This window comes from Zalophus californianus, chromosome 9 (genome assembly GCF_009762305.2).
Source record: "Zalophus californianus isolate mZalCal1 chromosome 9, mZalCal1.pri.v2, whole genome shotgun sequence".
Lineage (NCBI taxonomy): Eukaryota > Metazoa > Chordata > Mammalia > Carnivora > Otariidae > Zalophus > Zalophus californianus.
Window position 1 is genome coordinate 140173709 of NC_045603.1, and position 25044 is coordinate 140198752.

The window sequence follows — 25044 nt, forward strand, 5'->3', positions numbered from 1 at the left end:
AATTAATATCCAGAATATATACAAAACTTCTGATACTAACAACCTGACTCAAAAACGGGCAAAGAAGTTGAAGAGACACGTCCCCAAAGATACAAGAATAAGCACACGCTCGATGTCACGGAGCACCAGGGAAAAATGCCATCAAAACCACAATGAGGCACCGCCTCACACCTGTCAGAACGGCTAGAACCAAAAAGACAGGAAATAACAAGTGTTGGCGAAGAGGCGGAGACAGGGGACCCTCGTGCACTGCTGGCGGAAATGCAAGCTGGTGCAGCCAGCGTGGAGAACAGTATGGAGGTTCCTCCACAAAACTAAATACAGAACTGCCGTATGAACCCCACAACTCCACTTCTGGGTGTAAACCCCAAACACCTGAAAGCAGGGTCTCAAACAGCTCTGTCCACCCATACCAGCATTAGTCACAAAAGCAAACGTACAGGAGCAACCCAAGCATCTGTGGACGAGCGCATGGGTAACAAGATGCGGGGTCTACCACATTCCGTGCGGTGGGGTATCATCCAGCCTTAAGGAGGAAGGAAATCTTCCTTATGCTACAACATGGATGAGCCTTGAGGACATCATGCTGAGTGAAGACAGCCAGCTGCAAAAAGACAAATACGACAGGATTCCACCTCTGTGAGGGACTTAGATTCATCACAAAGGCGAAGCAGAACAGCGGATGCTGAGGGAACAGGGGATGGGGGCTCAGTGATTACTGGGTACAGAGATTCAGTTTCACACACAACGAAGTGTTTCGGGGAGGGACGGTGGTGGCAGGTGCACAGTGGTGTGGATGTATTTAATGCCACTGAACTACAGTTAAGAATGGTTGAGATGTGTATTTTGCCACAATAAAGGCTCCTCTGAATGTCTCTAGGCTGTTACATGGTGATACAGAAGCACACAAACGTGACAGTGAACTAAAGTCTTCAACACATGCAAGGGTACAAGTCCATCAAATACCAAAAGGAAACAGTGAATGATCAGAAGCTTGGACTACGACACCAGAGAGATCTATATTCATACTTGCGTTTTGCCACCTACAACCTCTGTGGCCTCAGGCAAGATCTTCCCTGCCTGAGCTCCATCATCTTCCGCAACATGAAGAGAATGACAACAGACCTCTTGGAGTTGGGAGAATTCAGAGACAAATCCTACCCAGGACAGGGCTTGTCACAGAGTTAACCACGACTCTCAATTCTGAGTCTCCTTGAAACTATGTCTTCAACGAATGCAACAGAGTATTTATTATTAGGAAACCTGTTCTCACCTCCTTGTCCCAACTACACTTCACACTAAGATCCAAACCGAGGAAAGACGTATGCCCTACCCGCAAGGTGCTCACTATCAGCAAAGGAAGCAGAAATTTTTTTTTAGTAATAAGTTCCTGTAATAAATAATAGGAGTTATTTTCATATACATCACTGTGACCAAGAGCAAGGGCAACGGGACAGGTTAACCTGAGGAATGAATCAGTATTCTCTCCTACTCGGTATCGCCCTCTGGATCCAGGATAAAAACCTCAGTGCTGGCCTCAGACGCTCTCCTGTCTGGCCCTCTCTGTCTTCATCTCCTCTTCCAGTCCCTCTGCTCGGACTCTCCTCGCCCACCCACCCTCCCAGGCCCAACCAATGCAGGCCTTCCACAACTTCCTGACATCCAATGACCCCTGGGCTGCGGCCAGAGCGTATCCATCAGTTCAGACCAGCATGTGGGGCGAGCCCCGGGCCGTCTGCGATGCCTCTCCCATTACTTGATCACACTCATTTACTCTCAAATGGTTGTTTACGCTTTTCTGTGCCTTGTCCGTATGTTTCCTTCACAGAACTGCAGAGAAATGTCAAACATGAAAACAGCTAGACAGTAATCCAAGCCAAGAGGAGTGCCCTGAGAATTCAGCACACCGGAGAAAGCTCACCGTGGAGCGCTGCATATTATGGTTGCTCAGAATCCATAAGTCCGAGACTTCTCCTGTAAGGCTGTTATTATGTAACATAAAATAACAGTGGTAAATTGTGCCTGCCAATCTGCTACCACACAAGAAATGTAAGAAAGAATAAATCATTACAGACTGAAATGGGTATGCAGTTAGTAAGTCTGTGAAGAATTCTTGGGATTGCATTTACAGCATAATATTAACTGCTAGTTCTTCAAAATAACTTATTTCCAAAGAGGTAGCAGGCAATGGCCATCCCCTCCTCTTCAGCAAACCCACTAAGGGAGTGGAATCAATACAGGGCTCGCCCCGGCAGAACGTACACTAAGACCGAACGACACGCAGAAGATCAGCATGGCCCCTTGCAAGCAGGACACATAAATTTGGGAAGCACTCATTTTTGTGTTGTCTGTCAAAAAAGAAAAGAAACTGACACAGAGACAAAGCAAAAGGGTAACTTGGCAGTTCCTAGGGCTCTCATGGAGTGAATTCTCAACAAGTCAGTACAGAGATGGAGTGTGCCTCGTGCAACCTGAGGAGCCAGCCGCGTGCAGACAGCTCAGCCCGTAGCGACAGGTGATGCTCCAGGAGGACGCAGTCACTGCAAGCGTGTCAAAGAGGGCAGAGGGCACAGTTATACCTGGGGTGTGACCCTAGAGTAAGCAATACAGGTCACTGATGCCCTGATCTGAAGCATTAACTGGAACGGGAAGTCTTCCAACCCCATGTCAGCCTAATCACATGAGTCAGGCACCGTCACCTCTAGAAACACACAGTCGCAGGTACCCGAGACAGCAAGAAAACAGAAAGGGTCACTGGCCTTGTCCAGCAGGCACAAAGTCATCTGACCTCTTGCAATGGCACGAACTAGCCTATAATACTGGCAGAGATGAACATAAAATCCATACTTGCTTCAACAGAATGCATTTACGTTATAACGATTACTCAGAATACTTTATGAAACCCTAGTGCCACCTTATAATTATCCAAGTCAGATGTGAATAGTATGTGAGGGTTTAAGACAAAACAGAAGTGGACACATTGACTTATTTTATGGAATATTAAAATACAGGTGACCATAAATGACATGATAATGAATTATGAGTAATATTAGAAATTTTAGGGATTGAAAGTTTAAATTTCATTTGTTACTGATTTTGTTGTCTTTTTTTTTAAAGATTTTATTTATTTGTCAGAGAGCGAGCGAGCGAGCACAAGCAGAGGTAGAGGCAGGCTTCCCGCCGAGCAGAGAGCCCGATGCAGGGCTCGACCCGAGGACACCGGGACCATGACCTGAGCCAAAGGCAGACGCTTCACCGCCCGACTGAGCCACCCAGGTGCCCCTGTCTATGATTCTTAATCTTTGTTCCTTGACTTAAAAACTGTAAAACAAGAGCTAACATTATGATCTTAAGCATAAAAATGTTATACTTGTTTTACATAAAATCTTGCCTGTGCTCACCTTCATTCAAACGACTACCGTATTTTTTATGATAAAATGACCTGTTGGTTTCAATTTTATGATGATTAAGTATCACAAAACATACTTCAGTTTCTAAAAATATGTTTTTACTGAGAGATCAAAATTTATTTCTGTTTATCTAGTTCTCAAATGAGAACTATGGAATCCAATTTATAAACATGCACTTTTTTTTTTAAAGATTTTATTTATTTGTCAGAGAGAGAGACCGCACGCACAAACGGGGGAAGGGGCAGGCAGAACAGGCAGAGGGAGAAGCAGGCTCCCCACTGAGCAGGGAGCCTGATGCAGGACTCGATCCCAGGACCCTGGGATCATGACCTGAGCCGAAGGCAGACGCTTAACCGACTGAGCCACCCAGGCGCCCCTAAACATGCACCTTTAAAATTTTTTTTTTAAAGATTTTATTTATTTATTTGAGAGAGAGAATGAGAGAGAGAGAGAGAGAGCATGAGAGGAGGGAGGGTCAGAGGGAGAAGCAGACTCCCCGCTGAGCAGGGAGCCCGATGTGGGACCCGATCCCGGGACTCCAGGATCATGACCTGAGCCGAAGGCAGTCGCTTAACCAACTGAGCCACCCAGGCGCCCTAAACATGCACCTTTAAATGAGAGGGATAGCTTAACCACTAATTACAAATCAAACTTAATCCCATATATGTACTTTGATTTCAGACTGACTCCTTTGGTGAAAGTACTTTCCACCCCAAATAACAGAACCTGTTAAAGAAGTTTCTGTTAGTTAGGTGTACAACTGACTAGTTGTACACCTAAAATAGTTTTGTTCTATTTGTGGCTACTGGGTTTTCCATAATTCTTCAAAACTATTTTAAAAACGGAGGGAGAGACTTAAAAGAAACTGGTAAAAAACACGCAGGCCTCTTTCCTAGGGTGCATGGCGACCACAAGAAGCCCTTTAAGCCACCATATAGAACATATAAAAACCCCAGAGAAAGGAAATAGACAAGTTAAGGATTTTAAATCCAGCCAAACTGATGCACTAAAAAGGCTGTAACCAGCTGTGACAAGCCAGCAAGCACTTGAAGGTCAGTTCCCACAAAGTCTTGATTAAGAATGTCCTAGATGGTGCAGCCGCTCTGGAAACCAGCATGGAGGCTACTCAAAAAATTAAAATAGAACTACAATACGATCAGCAATCCCACTTCTGGGTATTTGTCTGAAGAAATGAAATCACTATCTTAAAAAGCTATCTACGCCCCGCCACATCCACGGCAGCACTAGTCACCAAAGCCACAGCATGGACACAGCCCGCATGCCCACTGACAGAGGAGCGCACGAAGATGATGTGTGTATACGAGGGAACGACTCAGCCGTAAGAAAGGAAACGCTATCATTCTGTGACAACGTGGATGGCTCCCGAGCGCACTGTACTAAGTGGAATAAGTCAGACAGAAAAAGACAAACCCTGTTTCATCTCCCACATGTTATCTAAAAAGACCAAGCACACAGAAACAGAGAACAGATTGGTGGTGGCCAGCAGTGGGTCAAACAGGAAAGGCAGCAAGAAGTATAAACTTCCAGTTATAAGAGAAATCAGTTCTGGGCACGTCAGGGACAGCATGCTGATTTACCGCTAGTAACGATGGACCGTGTATCTGAAAGGTGCTAACAGAGGAGGTCTTCAAAGGTTCTCATCACAAGAAACAAAATGTGTGACTATGGGAGGGGACAGATGCTACCCGAACACACTGAGGTATTGTTTTGCAGTGGGTACAAATACAAAATCATGATGTTGTACACCTTATAAACACAATATCATATGTCAATTATATCTTTGTAAAACTGGGGGTAAAGAATATAAAAAAGAAATCGACCAGAGAATGAACTTTTCACACCAAGAGAGGGCTGGTGGGGACCATGAGATACACACTTACTGCAGAGGGAAACCAACGTTCAGTGGTGAGGAAGAGCATGTCAGGCAGCTGGCCTCATCTCTGGCTGGTGAGAATCAGTACAACTGTTTAAGAACAGGGATAAACAGTCTACACTGTTTCCAGGAAACACATTACTGGTTACAGTGTTGGTGTTATTACTCTCCAAGTGCTGGATATATAATGTTGGATACAACAACTGAGTACGATTCATGACCTCCTTACTGTGTAAGAAAAGTTTGGGTAGAAGAGTTATGGAAAACCCAGTAGCCACAAATTCCAACAAAAATGCAAGTATGCATTCATAAGGTGTTTTTCCTCTTACAATTATATTTACTACCTCTGTCCACAAGAAGGCCTGGAAAGACCAAGCAAGCCGCAGTGAGCACACGGAGGGCCAGACATGCCTCTGAGACACAATTTCTATGTGACAGAAACAGGAGCCCCTTGGAGAAATCAAATGTTCCAGGTCTGGGGCAGACTGCAAGAGATGTGAGCCTGAAAAATCCTCTTGGGTGACAAAGCAGAAAGCCACTTCAGAAGTCCACGTGGAGAGGCTCCAACCGGTGGAAGACAGAAAAATCTGAGCATAAATATTTTGTCAGAAATGGACTAAAGTATATCAAAAGTACTGAAATGCATGAATTCCAAATGACACTTAAAAAACTAATTAGTTACCATTAGAGGATGCTGTTTTTTAAAAAACGGGCAAAAAAGGAAAAGAGCCTGTTATTCTACCTTCAGATACGAACACACCAGAGGATTGCCCAACAGCATGCGATGGCAAGTTTGTGTCCTTACAGAAGTATTCCAGTTTACAACAGAAAGATGACATTAGATTATCACCATTCTGCAATCCTTAATGAATTGTTGGCGCAAGCCAAGACACATTAAGGCTACCAACCTGACTACACGAGAAACCCGCACCATGGCCTCCTGGTAGGAGGACAGAGCACCTATGAAGGGGTCTCGCCCCACCCAAGCCTCCAGGGCAACTATACACTTCCACGAAACACAGAGGAACAAATACACAAGATGCAACCAGCCAAAGCCAGACTATGGGAAACCACAGAGCAAATGAACCAGTCTCTTCAGTAAATACACTACAAAGGAAAACCACAATCAAGGATGAATGAGAACCTTTAGACTGAAGGTGACCTCAAAGACATTTTTGAAGAAACAAACACAAGCAGAACTAGAACATCACAAGAGGTTAACTCCTCTTTGGGTTTGCCAGGCTTCCCAACAGGACAGGGAGCCCAAACATGTGCAGGTGTGCCGGAAGCCGTCTAGCTTTCATTCTCACCAGACACGGTAGAGAAGGAGTCCTCGTGACCACACGTGCCTTCTCTACCGTAGCTCCTCCACAGCCGTCAGGAACGTCACCCAGGTGTATTTATCAAAAGACAACGATGTTCAGGCTCAGCTGTAACTGAGCAGAGGGTCTTGATTTAAAGCTAATCAAAGACTTGGAAAGTATTCACCTATTCGGAATACAGCCCAGACCCCTGACTCCCCATCAAGGGGCAGCGCTCCTCCCAACCTGCTCCAGCCAGGGTGTGACAAGGGCAACAGCGCGGCTCGGGCACAGGCCAGCTGGTTAGGCACACAGGCTGTGATGGAAGTACGGATGCCATGGTGTGCACCCCAGAACAGGCAGGAGTGCTGCTCAGACGGGAGAAGAGACACGGGCCGTCACTCCTGCCAACACTTACCCTCTGATTTTCTTAGCTCCTTTTCATCTTTAAACACTGAAAGGACATTAACTTTTCGGTAGGTGAATACATTTCTTCAGATACACCTTAAGATCTACGGACCCTAGCGCAAGGAGAAAAGTCAGCCTTGGCAGCCTGAGGCTGTGCTGATGAAGAGAGGACAAGAGGCGAGATGAGCATGGGGGTGTGCTCCTGCTGACACACGTCCGCGCACACGCAGGTCGCCCGCACCCGCCATGGCCACGAACTAACAGCGACCCTCGCGGCCAGACTGTGCACCCTGGGCGGGGACAGCACCCCCACAGCTCTAGGAGGGTGCTGGGGGAGGGAGAGACACTGCTAGAGTTCAGTCGGTGACCCTAAGTCTAAACATTAAACCCAAAGAGCAGCATCTGATTTCCACATTCTTCCATAAATAATTTTAATATATATAAACCATGGTGTTGTTTTTTTTTTTTTTAAAGAAAATCCCAGCCATAGGAAAATACTTATGGCTTTTTATTCTTGAGGTTTCAAAGAAATGTTTTTAGGCCAATACCACCTCACTATAACTTGTACTTTGTAACATACCCTCAAGTTATTTGCTTTTTATAAGGACATACTAATATGACTTATTACATACTCTTTATTTTATTCTTATTTTCCCTAAGTGTTACCTATTTTTTTCTTCTCTTGCCCTGCAGGAGCCAGGTGGTGTGCACGGCAACTTTAAGTGCTCAAAGGGTAAATACAGACTTACAGCAACACACAGCAACACCCTCTCCCTTTCTCTGGTCCATTCTCTCATGAGCAACCTTTATAATCTTTAAGAGAATGTAGGTAAGAGACAAAAATATGTGGTGCTCAATTCTACTACTTATTAATAAGGACAAAAATAAACATTTCATTAAAGGGGCTCATAAATCACCCATTTCCCATTTTTACATATAGCATCTAAGGAATCTGTACAAAGAATAAAAAAAGAAATTCTATCTAAATTACCAAAAAATATCACTCAAATATTTAAAAAGAGATGAAGTTAGCTTTTTTCCCTTAAAAATACTCGGAGAAACAAATAAAATCAAGTTCTATTTGAAGACTCCCTTATAATTAGCATATAATGTGAGTATTGATAAAATAGTCTGATTGTTTCCTATCCTGATTTTGGTCTACCAAAATAAATAGCATTGGAAACTAGGGGAAAAAAAAAAAAACAACTTTTTTTAAATTGATAATTTAATATAACTTCCAAAATACAGGACAAAATGGTCAGGATATCCTGGTTAGTGGGCTAGGGACCGAGAAGAAGGTGTTTTCTGCACAGCACACTTGTCCTGCAGTCACAGTAAACAATGAACAACACTCTGCTTTAGACAGGGCACACAACAGCAAAGCCTTTTTAATAAAAAGACTTAAAGATTTGATCCCAAGAGTAAAAAATGTTTGATCATTAAAAAGCTATTATAAACAGTACACAGTGATGTTTTACTTCTCTGGTATTTGTTTATTAAACATCTTGACACAAGTTGCCTATGTCCCTCTGTTGTTTTTCTGACAAGTGTATACAAGGCAAAAAGTGACTGCCACTTTGTAATGTGTCGATGAGCATAATAAATAAATTATTTTAGGGACTTTTTTCCCCAAAAAATCTGTTAGGAAACTTTATAAGGATATTTTTGCTGAAATGTACTTACTTTGTAATACGGTCAATATTGGCAATTTGCTTCTGGTTCCGTATAATCTCAATGGCTGCCCAAAGATGCTGGATAGCTTTTGTATCCGCCTGTCGCCTTTTTGTTAGACGTGCCATGACCTGTTCACTTCTGTAACTGTAGGAAAACACAAAAACATAAGGGGAAAGAAAGCATGGATTACAAGATGAACTACCATCAATGTAAGTAACAGACTCAGCACCTCCCGACTACTGGTGAATACACTAATGCAGGATGTAGTACGACAACCTTTTCTCCGTTACCAATTACTTTGCAAAAATTGTCATTCACTTTGTTACTTCATAAAGAATGACATTTTAAGGTCAAAGAGTTAAAAAGGTCTTCCCAAGAAGGACAAGTGGTCACCCTATACTAACATATCAAAAAACACGTACATTTCAAATTTTATTCCAAAGCAAAAATAGAACATAAAATTTCACTTTTTGATATTACATTGTGTGTAACTGTAATACGACAGAGCAATATAAATGCCATTCAAATGTCCTAATTCTTTGGTTCTTAGTTTATGATACTCATCGTTTTATTTATTTTTTTTCTGCTTGTATTTATTTTTTTAAATAATTTTTTATTGTTATGTTAATCACCATACATTACGTCATTAGTTTTTGATGTAGTGTTCCATGATTCACTGTGATACTCGTTTTAAAATTTCAATTTTATGTAGACATACTGACAAATGAAAACAGCATTCTTTTTTTTCTTTTCAAATAAAACCATAAACAATCTATTTCTGACCGAGGCATGAAAGGCTGGGAGCTGGTGTCCCAGAGGAGGACGTGGGTGGGCCCACATCATCAGAAATGGTCGCATGTCTGGGTTGGGACGTTGTTCATTGTATTATTCAGAACCAGGACCGCTATTTCGCTCAAATTTCAATATTCTGAGCCGGGTGAGGGGAACAGCCACTGGCTGTGTCAAGTCTAGGGGGATATGGGCTGCCTCCTGGATATCGGATGGGCGGTGGTGCAGCAGGAGAGGCTCCTCGAACACGGGGACTCGCAGCTGGGCACCAAGGCACTGGGCCGTCAGGAACGTCCTCGCACACTGAGAGGCCAGATCCCTCAATCACATGGGGTAGTGTGGGCAGGCCCTCGGGCATAGGGTGAACACTAAACCTCCTTGACCCGACCCTTCCTATCTTTCAGAGGAGAACAAGTGAAGGAGACTCATTCTTGACACCTTCCTGTGTTCCACGATGGGCCGGTGGAGCCTGCAAGTTGGCTTTCTCTGCTTCCACATTTCTTTTCACAGACAAGTCAGTTCTCACTCTTCCTCTGACAAACCCAAATGAAACCGGCAGCTGGCACGAATGCTCATCTAGAGACTCTTCCCACAAGTATGGGCTCAGCCGGCCTCCTGGAATAAGGCATCTCTCAGAAGTGCGTTGCTAAGAGAAGAATTCTGAGCACATTCTAGGGCATTCCTGAATAACCTACTTCTTCCCACCACTACTTGTAATAGCTGCAGACTTTGCTCCAAAGAGAGAATAACCAAAACATAAAGCCAGCATTCAAATTCTATAGAAAACTTAAGGAAAATCTGTTGGGTTCAGTACAGACTTAGATGCAGAACTAAAAGAGAGTCACAACTGCAATTATAATTTCTGTGTGTTTGGAAAGAAACCGCTTTCAAACATACAGAAACTTCTCAGCCAGAGCACCTGCTGAGGAAAGCTGCCTTCCTGAATGGAATCGGCATCAAGGGAGGGAAGTTTGGGCAAGAATGTCAAGTACATCACAGAGTGACATCTAACGGTGAACTGCAGTAGTGCAAGTTGTCAGGCTCTGCACGTACTCCCACGAAAAATACAATCTAACCATACTTACATTCTGAAAGACAAGAGGTGTCTATTCTGTGTAAGGCACAGATACGGATACAATGAAGTATGTGAAAATGTAAGGACTGTAGCCCTTGCCAGAAAAGAGCCCAGCGCTGGCAGAGGAAGTCTGACATACACACGAACCACCAACTCTAAGGGCAGATAGGACAACGCCGTCCAAAGGTGTCCTGGGGGAGTCCACGCACCAGGGACACCACTTCCAGCTCAGGGGGAGCTGCAGATATAAGTACGTGGGGAAATTTAAGAGAAATTTCCTTAATTTCTTTAAAAGATACTTGGCTGTTGAAAGCCAGGATAAAAATCACTGCTTGGTTTCATTAGGGCTATGATGCCTGTAACAACAGAAGCATGAGGTTCTCAGGGCAGTGATCACACCATGTAAACATGCAATTCAACCTGTGCTTTTTCTAAGTATATATGTGTACAATTAATAATTTATTCAGAACTACAAAAAATATATAAAACCAAAGCTAGCATTTTAAAATAATACCTAAATAGTAGATATTTATATAACAACCAAAAGAACACAAGGGGGACACTAATAGCAGAAACTCTAGAAGTGATTATCACCGAATGGTTAGAAATGGTTAAAATCAAGGCTAAAGAATTAAATAACACACACTTCAGGAAAACAGATGTAAAGTTAAAACCAAAGATTTTTGACATCTACCTGAATCTGAACCAAGTCAACACAGATACATACATCATAAGGGAGATGCTCAGGAGCCCAAAGAGAGCCTTGCAAAGAACGCACACCCAAGTAAGCTGAGTATGATGAAGTCTGAGACCAGCTATAAGCAACAAAACCAGCCTGACATATTAGGACAAGATGTCTTTAAAGAACCACCACGGAGATTTTCTCTTCTTATGAAATCTAAAATCATACATTCACTAACATAGGTCAGATACTCTTCTAGGCTCTGGGAATATAGCAATAAGCCAGTCAGACAAAAGTCCTTCCACCGTCTAGTAAATATGAATAATTTGGCTAGATATCAAAAGATAGAAATTTGGGTATTTATCAATAAAAAGAAAATCCTAGAAAATGAGTTCCTCAGGTCCTTTGTACAGACAGCTTCTCATTCAAGGTCTTCACTGACGTGGCCAAATCCAACTGCACAGCCCTCTTCCCTGAGTGTATGCTACTACTAAACTTAACTACTCAAAATTCCTAAGTCTGGGGCGCCTGGGGGGCTCAGTCATTGGGCGTCTGCCTTTGGGTCGGGTCATGGTCCCAGGGTCCTGGGATCGAGCCCCGCATAGGGCTCCCTGCTCCATGGGAAGCCTGCTTCTCCCTCTCCCGCTCCCCCTGCTTGTGTTCCTGCTCTCGCTGTCTCTCTCTGTCAAATAGATAAATAAAATCTTAAAAAAAAAGAAATTCCTAAGTCTGCCCAAAAACGCCGTACCTCCAACCTTGGATAAGCTGTGCTCTGCCCTTTCTTTGCTCTTCCTGGGACTTGCTCCTGACCAACCCCTCTCCTAGAACGAGACTCGACTCTCTTATATTCTAGTTATAATTTGCTTATAGGTCTCTCCACAGATGTATCACCTTGTGCAAATAATTATAAATTCCTCAGAAGAATCCACCCATCCAACTAAGAAGGGACAGGCCTCATTCTTCATGTCTTTCAAGGTGGCCTCGCAGTTAGGAACATGACAAGCTTCTGATACAAAATTATGAAATTCAACTTTTCCAGCTGTTAAGTGAACAACAAAATCCCAGAGTAGGCCTTCATTTGTGTTACAGTAGAGGAGGAGGAGGAGGAGGAGGAGGAGGAGGAGGAGGAGGAGGAGGAGGAGGAGGAGGAGGAGGAGGAGATGATGATGACGACGACGACAATGACCACCCTAAGACTTGGGAGAGATACTTAACTCAGCCCTCAACCTGTTTTTTGGTTCCCTTTAGGAAGAGGAGCTCCTTCAGAAAGTGATTCTCAAGAGGCTTATAGTTAAAAAAAATAAAAACACAAAACCAAAAGCTTCCCACTAATTTTCTCCTCAATTTCTCTTATTGTAGCAAAATACACATAAATCAGCATCACCATTTTTAAGTGTGCGGTTCAGTGGCATTAAATACATCCACACTGCTGTGCACCTGCCACCACTGTCCCCCCCGAAACCCACTTCATCCTGTAAAAACGCATCTCTGCACCCAATCACTGAGCCCCCATCCCCTGCACCCCCAGCACCCACCGTTCTGCTTCTCCTTTGTGATGAGTCTAAGTCCCTCACAGAGGTGGAGTCATACAGTACTTGTCCTTCTGTGCCTGACATATTTCCCGTAACAACACGTCCTCAAGGTTCCCCCACATCTTCTTCCTCTTCAAGGCTGAATAATATTCCATTGCATGATGTACTGCACTTTGTTTTCCATTCATCTGTGGATGGACACCTGGGTTTCTTCCATGTGTTGCTATGAACATGTGTATACAAACACGCCTTCCAGACTCTGCTTTCAGATACACCCAGAAGCAGAATTACCCTATGACCCAGCAATTACAGGGTTCACTTTTTAAAGACCTGCCATACTATTTTCCACAGCAGGTGCCCCATCTTACTTTCCCGCCACTGGTGCACAAGGTTCTAATTTCTCCACATTTTCATCAACATTTGTAATTTTCTGGGTTTTGACAGTAGCCATCGTAATGGGTGTGAGTTGGTCCAAGTAACTCTGGCTAGCCCCCAGATGATATTGATATTCTCTACCCCTACAAATACAGATTTAATGCAATCCCTTCCACCTATGTATGTTCTTTTATATCCAACAAATGCTACAAACAGGGGAAAAAATAAATCAGGGAATTAAAAAATAAGAATTAAACAATGTAATACTTGGAGATAAATACAACTACAGGAAAACTGTGTATTGTAGGAATTGATAAACATGATAGTAAGGAGATTAAAATAGTGGGAGGCAGACAAAAGAAAGCAGGAGGACCCACCAGGACACACAGCATCAAGCCTGTTCCAAAGTCTGCTTCTGGTGGTAGGTGGGTTCAAGTTTTTGTTTTATTATTACACTAACAAATATATTTTATAAATATTTTAAAGTAATTTAATCAAATATTACATGTAATTTAAAATTTAATCTCAGGACGCCTGGGTGGCTCAGTCGGTTAAGCATCTGCCTTCAGCTCAGGTCACGATCCCAGGGTCCTGGGATCGAGTCCCACTCCTGCTTCTCCCTCTCCCTCTGCTGGTGCGCTCTCTGTCAAACGAATAAAATCTTTAAAAAAATAAATTTTAATCTCATTGTATAATGTCATTTTTTTATTACTTAGGTTAGGTTGAAATTTTTCCAATGTCTACTCGTAATTTTATTTTTTTAAAGATTTTTACTGATGTATATAACAGAGAGAGTGAGAGCATGAGCAGAGGGAAGGAGCAGAGGGAGAGGGAGAAGCAGGCTCTCCACTGAGCAGGGAGCCTGATGTGGGGCTCGATCCCAGGAACATGACCCAAGTTGAAGGCAGACACTTAAATCGACTGAGCCACCCAGGCGCCAAGTCTACTTGTAATTTTAAATTACTTTTTATTGATAGTCCATCCATACCATTTTTCCATTTCTATATTAACATGTTTATATATTATTATCCAAATAATTTGTCTTTTAGAAAAGACTAAATGAAATTATACAGAAATATAGCTAACTATGTATTCTTTTATGATAACCTTCCTGATTAGAAGTCCTTCCACATTCAGGTCAGAAAAATATTCAAGTGTATTTTCCTGTTTTTTAATGTTTTAATATTGACTTCTTATCCATCTGAGAATAACTTTTTAAAAAGTAGTAGCACTAATAAACTTTGTTTTGTAGATCAGTTTTAGGTTCACAGCAAAATTCAGCAGGAAACAGAGTCCCAGGTCCACACACATCTGCCACCTCCCCCATTATCAACATCCCAAACCAGAAATCACATTTGTTACAATCAGCAAACCTGCACTGACATGCCACTATTTTCCCCAAAGACCACAGTTTACCTTACAGTTCACTCCTGGTGCTGTACACACTATGGGTTTTCACATAAGCATAAAGACAAGTACACACCATCAAAGTATCATACAGAGTAGTTTCCTGGTCCTAAAAATCCCGTCTTCCACCTACTCATCCCTCTGGGTCCCCAAACACTGGCAACCACGGATTTTTTTTACTGCCTCCTTCATTTTGCCTTTTCCAGAATGTCCTATAGTTGGAATCACAGAGGATGTATGCAGCCTTTTCAGAGTGGGCTTCTTTCACTTAGCAATACGCATTTAAGATTTCCTCCGTGTCTTTTCATGGTACGATAGCTCACTTCTTTTTAGTGCAGAACAATGTTCCCTTGTATGGACATAACATAATTTATTTACCCATTCACTGACTATAAGACATCTTGGTTGCTCCCAAGTTTTGGCAATTATGTTAAAGCTGCTATAAGAACCCTGTACAAGTTCCTACGTGTGAGTTTTCAGGTCCTTTGATAAATAACAACCAGTGCAATGGCTGGATTGTACAGCACAGAACCTGTAGTTTTGTGAGAAACTGGTCTCCCGAAATGGCTGCACCATTTAGCATTCCCACCGGCAGTGACTTAGTTCCTAATGCTCCACATTCCCATCAGCGACTGGTGTTGTCCCTGTTTTTTGGATTTTAGTCATTCTCACAATGACTAAATAAGTGGTAATAAGTCAATGCTGTTTTAATTTGCAATTCTCTAATGACATAGGATATTGAACATCTTTTCATACACTTACCTTCCACCTGTATATCATCTTGGTGAGGTGTCAGTTCAACTTTTTTGTTCATTTCTTAATCAGGTCCATTTTCTTAATGTCAAGTTTTAAGAGCTATTTTGTGTAACAGTCCTTTATCAGATGTGTCTTTTACAAATATTCTCCCAGTACATGGCTCATCCTACCATTCTCTTCACACTGTCCTTCAAGAGCAGAAGGTTTTAATTTTAATCAAGTCCAGCTTATCAATTATTACTTTCAAGGGTTGTGTCTTGTGTTGTATCCAAAAAAGTCATTGCCATACTCAGGACAGCTAGGTTGTCTATGTTATTTTCCAGAAGTTTCAGTTTTGCATTTTACATTTTAGGTCTATGATCCATTTTGAGTTAACTGTGGTGAAGGGTATAAGGTCTGTGTCTAGGTCCATTTTTTCCGCATGTGGACGCACAGTCATCCTAGTGCCATTTGATGAAGACATTTTACTTGCTCCATTATACTGTCCCTGCTCCTTCATCAAAGACCATTGGCTATATTTACGTGGTCTACTTCCAGGCTCTCCTATCTGTGTCCCACTGATTCATTTGTCTGCTACTTCACCACTACCACACGGTCTTAATTAACATGGCTTTATAGTAAGTCTTGAAATCTCTCAATTTATTCTTCTCCTTCAATATTGTATTGGCTATTTTGGATCTCTTGCCCCTCCATATGAATTTTAGGATCACTTTGTTGATATCCAAAATATGACTTCCTAGGATTTTTATTGGGATAGCATGCAATCTATAAATCAAGTTGGGAAGAACTGACATGTTGACAATATTAAAGTCTTCCTATCCACGATCAAGGGTTCCCTCTCCATTTGTATCAGAATTTTGTTTTCCTCATACAGACTTTATACATATTTTGTCAGGTTTGTACTTAAGTATTCCATTCTGGGGGTGATAATGTAAATGTGTTTTTAACTTCAAATTCAACTTGTTCATTGCTGGTATATAGGAAAATGATAGGTTTTTACATATTTTTTGTCATACAACCATGTTATAATTATTTATTAGTTTCAGGTCAATTCTTTCAGATTTTCTGTGTAATCACGTCATCTGTAAATGAACAATTTCTCTTCCAAATCTGTATACTCTAATTTCCTTTTCTTGTCTTATTGCTTTACCTAGGACTTCCAGTCCAATGTTGAAAAGGGATGGTGAGAGGAGACATCCTTGCTTTGTTCCCAATCTCAGCAGGAAACCTGAGTTTCTTATCATTAAGTATGATGATGTTAGTACAGGGTTTTTGTAGGTAGACTTTATCATGTTGAGGAAATTCCTCTCTATTCCGAGAGCTTGCTGGTTTTTATTATGAATGGGTGTTGGGTTTTGCCCAACGCTTTTTTCTGCATCTATTAATCACTTGATTTTTCTTCAGCCTATTGATATGATTACATTAATTGATTTCCAGATACTGAAGCAACCATGCATACCTGAGATAAACCCCATTTAGTCATGGGGCATAATACTTTTTATACAATGTTAGATTCAATTTGCTAATATTTTGTTGGAGATTTTTACATTTATGTTCATGAGAGATATTGGCCTTTAGTCTCTTTTCTTGTAATATCTTTGTCTGGTTTGGGGTATTATGGTAATGCTGTTCTCACAGGAGTTAGGAAGTACTCTTCTGCTTCTACCTTCTAAAAGATTGAGGAGAAAAGGTATAAATTCTTCCCTAAATGTTTGGGAGAATTCACCAGTGAACCCATCTGGGCCTGGTGCTTTCTGTTTTTGAAGTTTATTAATCACTGATTACATTTATTTTGTATAGGCCTACACAGACTATTTCTTCTTGCAGAAGTTTTGCCAGATTATGCCTTTCAAGGAATTGATTCATTTCATCTCAGTTCTCAAGTCTGTGGGCATAGAGTTGTTTACAGCATTCCTTTATTACCCTTTTATGGTCTAGAGCAACAGTAGTGACAGCTCCTCTCTACCCCCCCTTTTTGTGCTCCTCTTTCACTTCTTAGTTATTTATATCTGTTTTTGTGAGCTTGTTGAGAGACTTACTGGTTTTATTGATCTTTTCAAATAACTAGCTTTTGACTTAATTTTACCACTGATTTCCTACTTACAATTCATTTTTCTGCTCTATTTCTTTTCTTGTTTACTTTGGATTTAATTTTTCCTTGTGTTCTAAGGTGGAAGCTTAGAATATTGATTTCAGATCTTTCTTCTTTTCTAATATATACATTCAACATTATACATTTCCCTGTAAAAACTGCTTTTGCTATATTCTACAAATTTTGGTATTTTCATTTTCATTTAAAATTTTTAAGAATTTTCTCAAGATTTCTTTTCCACCTGTGTGTTGTTCAATGTCCAAATATTTTGAGATTTCAAGCTTTCTGTTATTTCTATTTTGATTCCATTGTGGTCTAACAACAGACACTGTATGATTTCTAATCTTTTCAAATTTATTAAGTTGTATTTTACGGCTCAGAATGTGAGTGTTCTATGTGAGCCTGGGAAGAATGTATATTCTGTTGCTGTTGGATGAAGTCGTCTATAAATACTGATGATACCCAGTTAATACTGTTGTTGAGTTCAACTGTGTACTTATCTTCTGCCTACTGCACCTGTCCATTTCTGAGAGGGCTGTTGAAATCTCCAACTAGAAGAGTGCATTCACCTATTGCCCCTTGCAGACTAACAGTTTTTGCCTGAAATACAGTGACATTCTGCTGTTAGGCACATACACATCAAGAACGGTTATATCCACTTTGAGTACTGATCCCTTTATCATTATGTAATACTCGCCTTTATACCTAGGAACATTCCTTGTTTTGAAGTCTGCTCCATCTAAAATTAATATAGCTACAACTACTTTGATTAGTGTCAGCATGATGTATCTTCCTCTACACCATTTATTTTAACCTTATCTGTGTCTTTATATTTAAAATGGGTTTCTTGCAGACAACATATTGTTGGGTCTTGTTAACTCTGACGATCTCATCTTTCAACTGTTATAGTGAGACCATGTTAAGGTGGTTATTTGATAGAGTTGAATCAATGTCCATCATATTTGTTACTGTTTTCTATGCCTTTGGACCTTGTCTAGTTTTGACTTCCACCCATATTGTCATTTTAATTGAATACTTTACATGTATCCATTTTCTCTATGTTAGCATATCAATTTTACTTTTGTTGGTGTTTTTTCAGTGGTTGCCCCAGAGACTGCAATATACATTTACAACTAACCCATGTCTTTTTTAAGTAACAGTATGTAGATTCACAGGTAGAAGGACCTGAAAACAAAATATTCCTAATACCTCTCTTCTGTTCCTGTTATCATTGGTGTCATTCCTTTCACCTATGCATGAGCATACATAAGTATTTAGATGCACAGAAGAACACAAAGGCAAATACATCGTTACTACTGTGAACAAACATATCTTTTGGATCAATTAAGAATAAGAAAAACAAGTTTATTTTACCTTTACTTACTCAATCTCCAATGATCTTCTTTTATGTATATCTAAGTTTCTGGCATGTACCATTTTCCTTCCAAAGAATTTCTTTCCTGGCAACAAATTCGGTCAATGTTTGTCTCAGAAGGATTTTTCCTTTGCTTTTGAAAAGTAGTTCTGCAAAATACACACGTCTAATTTGGTGGGGGTTCCCCCCTCACTCCTTTAAATATTTCACTCCATTCTCTCCTTGCTTGCATGGTTTCTGAAAAGAAATTTCATGTTTTTTGCTCCTTTATAATGTTTTCCGCTGGCTTCTTTAGGTTTTAATCTTTGATTTTCTGAGATTTGGAATGGTATACCTAAGCTGCAGTTTTGAGGGCACCTATCCTACTGGATATTCTCTGAGATTCTTGGTCTGGTTTGGCGTTGGATATTAATTTGGGAAAATCTGCAGTCATTACTGCTTCAAATATTGCTTCTGTTCTTTCTTTCTTCTCCTGTGGATATTCCCATTAGGTCTATGTCACACCTTTTGTAGCTGTCCCATTTTCCTTGGATTTTTTTTCAGTCTTTCTTCTCTTTGCTTTTCAGTTTTGGAAGTTTCTATTGTCATATCCTCAAACTCAGAGACTCCTCCCTCAGCCATGTGCAGTCTAATGATCCCACCAAAAGCATTCTTCATTTCCGTTACGTGTTTGCACTCTAGCATTTTTTTGTTTTTAGAATTTTCATCTCTGTTTACAGTATTCATCTAATCTTGCATGTTGTATACTTTTTCATTAAAGTTCTTAGCATTTTAATGTTTTTTAGGGCGCCTGGGTGGCTAAGTGTCTCCCTTCAGCTCAAGTGACCCCAGGGTTCTGGGATTGAGCCCCACGGGAGCCTGCTTCTCCCTCTCCCCACTCATTCTCTAATAAACTCTTAAAATTTTAAGAAATTCCTGTTCTGATAATTCTGACATCCCTACCACGCTGACTCAGGTTCAGATGCTTGCTCAATCTCTTCTGTGTTTGTTTTGCCCTTGAGTAGGACCTTTTATTTTCCTTCAAAAGGCAGACATGAAGTACTAAGTAAAAGGAACTGCTTAAGAAGGCATTTAGTAATGCAGTGTGAGGTGTGGGGAGGGGAATGCTTTCTCAAGTCCCAGGATAAGTCGCAGCGTTTTGGTGAGCTTGTGCCCCTGCACTGTGAACTTTCCAAGTCCTTCTCAGCTTTGTCTACCCCATTAGGTGGGACAGGATTACTAGAGGGAGCCGGGGCTGGGTATTTCCCTTCCTTAGGTCAGTTAGGCTCTGGTGAAAGCTTCTCTTGCAGGCAGGCCTTGTTAAGGAGAACAGAACACTCAGGAGTATTTTAAAATGGTTCTTTTTGCCCTCCCTGCCAATGGAGTGGCAAGGGGATTTTTCTCCAATATTCACCGGGAGGGCCTGGTAGAGTTACTGGGTAAAGGAGTGAAGAGCTCCTTACCCCTCTAGTAAATCTTACCAAAGTGCGGGGGACCCCCTAGGGTCCTAGGACTGGGTTCCCCTGGATTTTTAACTCAGACTTGTCCACCCTGAGCCTCCAGCAATTCCTCAATTACATTCAGGTTTATTTAGCCAGCACTGGTTCCTGCAGGAGGGTTTTTGCTCCAGTAAGTCCTGTTTTTCTGTCTCTCCAACTTTTGTCCTGTGGCCTCAATAAATCTCAATACATTTCATTGGTTTTTTTCAGTTCTGCTTTTTACTTGTTATTAGGATGTGGCAAATTCCAAGCATCTTACATGCCCAAGTGAAAACGGTGGAGTTAATTTCTCAATATGACAGAAAGTAAAAATATAGAAAGTTATCCCAGAGAGGTAATCAATTGTACTAGCACGATTTACAGAAAGATTTCTTTCTTCTCTAATGAAATATGATACACTTCTAATCAGCCATTAAATTCTAATCTATTCTAGCATTAGTTTCTTTGATGTGTCTGGTGTTTTGTTAGTTATCTCACAAAAGATGTTTATTTACTATAACTTCCTTTATAGTTATAATCAAGTTAAAGTTACAATTAGGTTGTATTCAGTTTTTATTAAAACAAGCTATAGATATAAAGTCTACAATTACAATTAATGCCATGTTGCTATTGATTGTTGTATAATTATTTTATATGCGTTACTCAACATGCTTTTACAAGCAGGCTGTACTTCAAACTTTATGCCCTTAACTTGTACCATGCAGTGTACAATAAGCACTTACTGATTGAATACATTCCTGAGTAAGCCCTGAGATTAAAAAATAAAAATAAAAGGAGGAATAAAGCTAGTCTAGTCTATGATAATAACTGGTTGGCTACTAAGTCTCGACACTGAAGAGCAATGACATTCCCCTAAGAGCCTCCAGAACAATCTACTGCTGTCTAATTTCCATACGTAGCAAGTACAGACCATGGAGAACTTGCGAAACAGAGCACTTCCGCTAGGAAACCTACCTTGTTTATTTAAAACAAATTACACTAGTTAAACAACAGAAAATAACAGCATGCAAAACACTGATCAAGATTCCTGATAACAACAAGCATGTTTCAATTATTTTATTAGCTATACTAGTAAAGCAAGATCTTTCCAGACTTCTGGATTTGACAAAAAAAATGTGCATGGGGAAATAAGGTTTAACCCTTTAATAACACCTTTATTGAGCTATAATTCACGTACGTTTCATCACTAGAAGTGTACAATTCAGTGGCTTTTTATACAGAATATTAATTTTTTAAAGTATGGTACAGTAACATAAAACTTGCCATTTTAACCATTTTTAAGTGTATAGTTCAGTGGCATTATTTATCTGTGGATGGACACTTGGGTGGCTTCTACCTTTTAGATATTATGAATAACTGCAATAAACACAAGCATCTGTCCAAGTCTTGCTTTCAATTCTTTGGGTATATACCCAGAAGAGTTGCTGCATCATATAGTAATTCTACATGTAATCTTTTCAGAAATCACCCAACTGCATTCTACAGTGGCTATACCACTTCACAGCACACCAGGAATGTGTGAAAGTTCCAATTTCTCCATGTCCCCGCCAACACTTGCTATTTTCTGTTTGGGTTTTTTCATATCCCTCTTAGTAGGTGTGAAGTCATATTTCGTTGTGGCTTTGATTTGCATTTCCCTAATGACACTAAGCATCTTTTCACGTTTATTGGTTATTTATCTTCTTTGGGAAAAGTCTATCGGGGTGCTCTGCTCATTTTTAATGGTGTTTATCTTTTTCTTAGTGAGCTGGTAGTTCTTTACATATTCTAAATAACCCCTTAATCTCTACGTTTTACAAATTTTTTCTCCCATTTTGGAAGTTCTTTCCATTTTGATAATGTCCTGTGATTGTGATGCATAAAAGTTTTAAGTTTTGGCATCTGGGTGGCTCAGTCCAGTGGGCGTCTCCGTTTGGCTGGGGTCATGATCCCAGGGTCCTGGGATCAAGTCCCACATCAGGCTCCCTGCTCAACGGGGAGCCTGCTTCTCCCTCTCCCTCTGCCTCTTCTCTCTGCTCATGCTCTCAAATAAATCTTTGAAAAAAAGTTCTTAGTTTTGATAAAGTATATTTTTTCTTTCATTGCTCCTGCTATGGTGTCGTACCTAAGAACCCAAAGCAATATCGAAGGTCATAAAGATTAATCCCTATGTTTTTTTCTAAGAGTCTTACGGTTTTAATTCTTCTGTTTAGGTCATTGATCCATTCTGAAATTTTGTCTATGGTGTAAGGAAGGAGTCTAAACTCATTCTTTTACATGTGTAAATCCAGTCATCCCAGCACCATCTTTTGAAGAGACTAGGCTTTCCCCATTGAATGGGCTTGGTATTGTGGTCAAAAATTAATTGGCCAAACTGTGGAAAGCAGTATAGAGGTTCCTCAAAAAGTTAAAAACAGAACTACCCTGCAATCCAGCAACTGCACTACTATTTACCCAAAAACACTAATTCAGAGGGATACATGCACACTGATGCTTACAGCATTATTTACAACAGTCAAATTATGGAAGCAGCCCAAGTGTCCATCTATAGATGAAGGGATAAAGATGAGGTGGTATATATGTAACAATGGAATATTATTCAGCCATTAAAAAAGAATGAGATATTGCCATTTGCAATCACATGGATGGAACCTGAATATATTATGCTCAGCAAAATAAGTCAGAGAAAGACAAATACCATGATTTCACTCATATGTGGAACTGAAGAAACAAAAGAGCGAAGGAAAAAGAGAAACCAAGAAACAGACTGTTAACTATAGAGAACAAACTGATGGTTATCAAAGGGGAGGTGGGGGGGCGGGTGAAATAGATGAAGGAACGCACTTGCTGTGATGAGCACTGAGGGATGTATGGAAGTGTTGAATCATACATAGTACTGAAACTAAATAGAACTAACCGAAACTGAAATTAATCTGAATCTAATATAACAGTGTACATTAATTATGCTAGAATTAAAATTTAAAAATAGACCAAAGATGTATGAATTTAATTCAGAATTCTAAATTCCGTTATGTCTATCCCTACATCAGTACCACACTGTTTTGCTTACTGTAGTTTTTTTTCTTTTAAGATTTCTTTCTTTGACAGAGAGAGACAGCGAGAGCAGGAACACAAGCAGGCGGAGTGGGAAAGGGAGAAGCAGGCTTCCCACCGAGCAGGGAGCCCGACGTGGGGCTTGATCCCAGGACCCTGGGATCATGACCTGAGCTGAAGGCAGACGCTTAACAACCGAGCCACCCAGGCACCCCTGATTACTGTAGCTTTGAAGCAAGTTCTGAGGCAGGGAACTGTGTGTCTTCCACTTTGTTCTTTTCCAAGACTATTTTGGCTATACAGGGCCCTCTCAAATTCCACATGAATTTCAAGATCAGCTTTTTCATTTCAGGGTGGGGGCTGGGGGGGGGAGAGAGGAGGCCACTGGAATTTTCACGGGCATTGTCCTGAACTCTATACTGCTTTGGGTAGTATTGTCTTCCCATTCATGAACCCAACATGTCTTCCCACTTATTTTGGTCTTAATTTCCTTCTGCAATGTTTTATAATTTATAGTGTACAAGTTTCTTCCTCCATGGTTAAGTTTACTCCCAGGTATACTGTTCTTTTACATGTTAATGTGAATGGAACTGTTTCCTTAATTGCCTTTTCTGATTGTTCGCCGTTGGTGTTATTGAAACACAACTGATTACACCCTACAACTTTGCCAAACTTGTTTATTAGTTCTGGTGATGTCTTGTGGATTCCTTTTGAATTTCTAAATACCTGATCATGTCATCTTCAAATACAGTTTTATTGCTCCTTTTCCAATTTGGATGCCTTTTCTTTCTTTTTGATGTCTAATTCCTCTGGCCAGAACTTCCAGTACTATATTAAGTAGCAGTAATGAAAGTGGGCATCTCTGTCTTGCTCCTTAAGGAGAGGCTTTCAGTCTTTCACCACCGTCTACAGTATTAGCTTGGGTTTTCATAAATGCCCTTTATCATGTTGAGGCACGTCCTACCAGGCCTAGTCTTCAACCTGAAAGGATTTTGTCAAATGTCTTTCTGCATCAATTGATACAATGTTTTTCTCCTTCATTCTACTCATGTGATACATTACATTGATGATTTTCTGCTGTTGAGCCTTGCATTCCTACTATAATTTTCACCTGGCCATTGCGTCCATTTGTGTCCCCCCACAAAATTCAGGTGCTGAAAACCTAATGCCCAAGGTGATGGTATTAGATGTGTCCTTTACGGGATGATTAGGTCATGAGGGTGGAGCCTTGAGTGGGATCAGTGGCCTTACAAAAGTGGCTCCAGAGATATCCCTGGCCCCTTCCACCATGTAAGACAGGAGAAGTCAACAGTCCACCTTGTTGCAAGGCCCTCACCCAACCATGCTGGCACCCGGAATGGATGTCCAGCCTCCACAACTGTAAGAAATTAATGTCTTTTTTTTATTAAAGATTTTATTTATTTGAGAGAGAGAGAGATGAGAGAGAAAGCACATGGGGGGGAGGGTCAGAGGGAGAAGCAGGCTCCTCGCCGAGAAGGGAGCCCAATGTGTGACTCGATCCAGGGACTCCAGGATCATGACCTGAGCCGAAGGCAGCCGCCCAACCAACTGAGCCACCCAGGCGCCCCTAATGTCCATTCTTTATAAACCACCCAGTCTGTGGTATTTTGTTACAGCAGCCCAAATACACAAAGACGCTGGTTTTAACATCATTTCATAAAATAAAAAATATCTTAATCACAATAAACATACCAGAAATAAGCTGTGATGTAAGAAAAATGAAAATGATACAGCAAAGAGTT

General features: G+C 40.8%; 1 protein-coding gene across 15 annotated transcripts in view; it reads right to left on the reverse strand.

Annotated features, from left to right (window-relative positions):
* ZMYND11 (zinc finger MYND-type containing 11) overlaps nucleotides 1-25044 on the reverse strand; it is a 124689-nt gene that overhangs the window by 62113 nt on the left and 37532 nt on the right. For 13 of the 15 annotated variants that reach the window (XM_027592005.2, XM_027592001.2, XM_027592002.2 and 10 more), the window contains one exon: nucleotides 8697-8831. In XM_027592005.2, the coding sequence (XP_027447806.1) occupies nucleotides 8697-8812 (116 nt within the window). In that variant the 5' untranslated portion in view covers nucleotides 8813-8831. Of the gene's footprint in view, nucleotides 1-8696; nucleotides 8832-9914; nucleotides 9935-12768; nucleotides 12965-25044 lie in introns of those variants that run through there. The other 2 variants (XM_027592006.2, XM_027592008.2) reach the window with 2 other exon arrangements.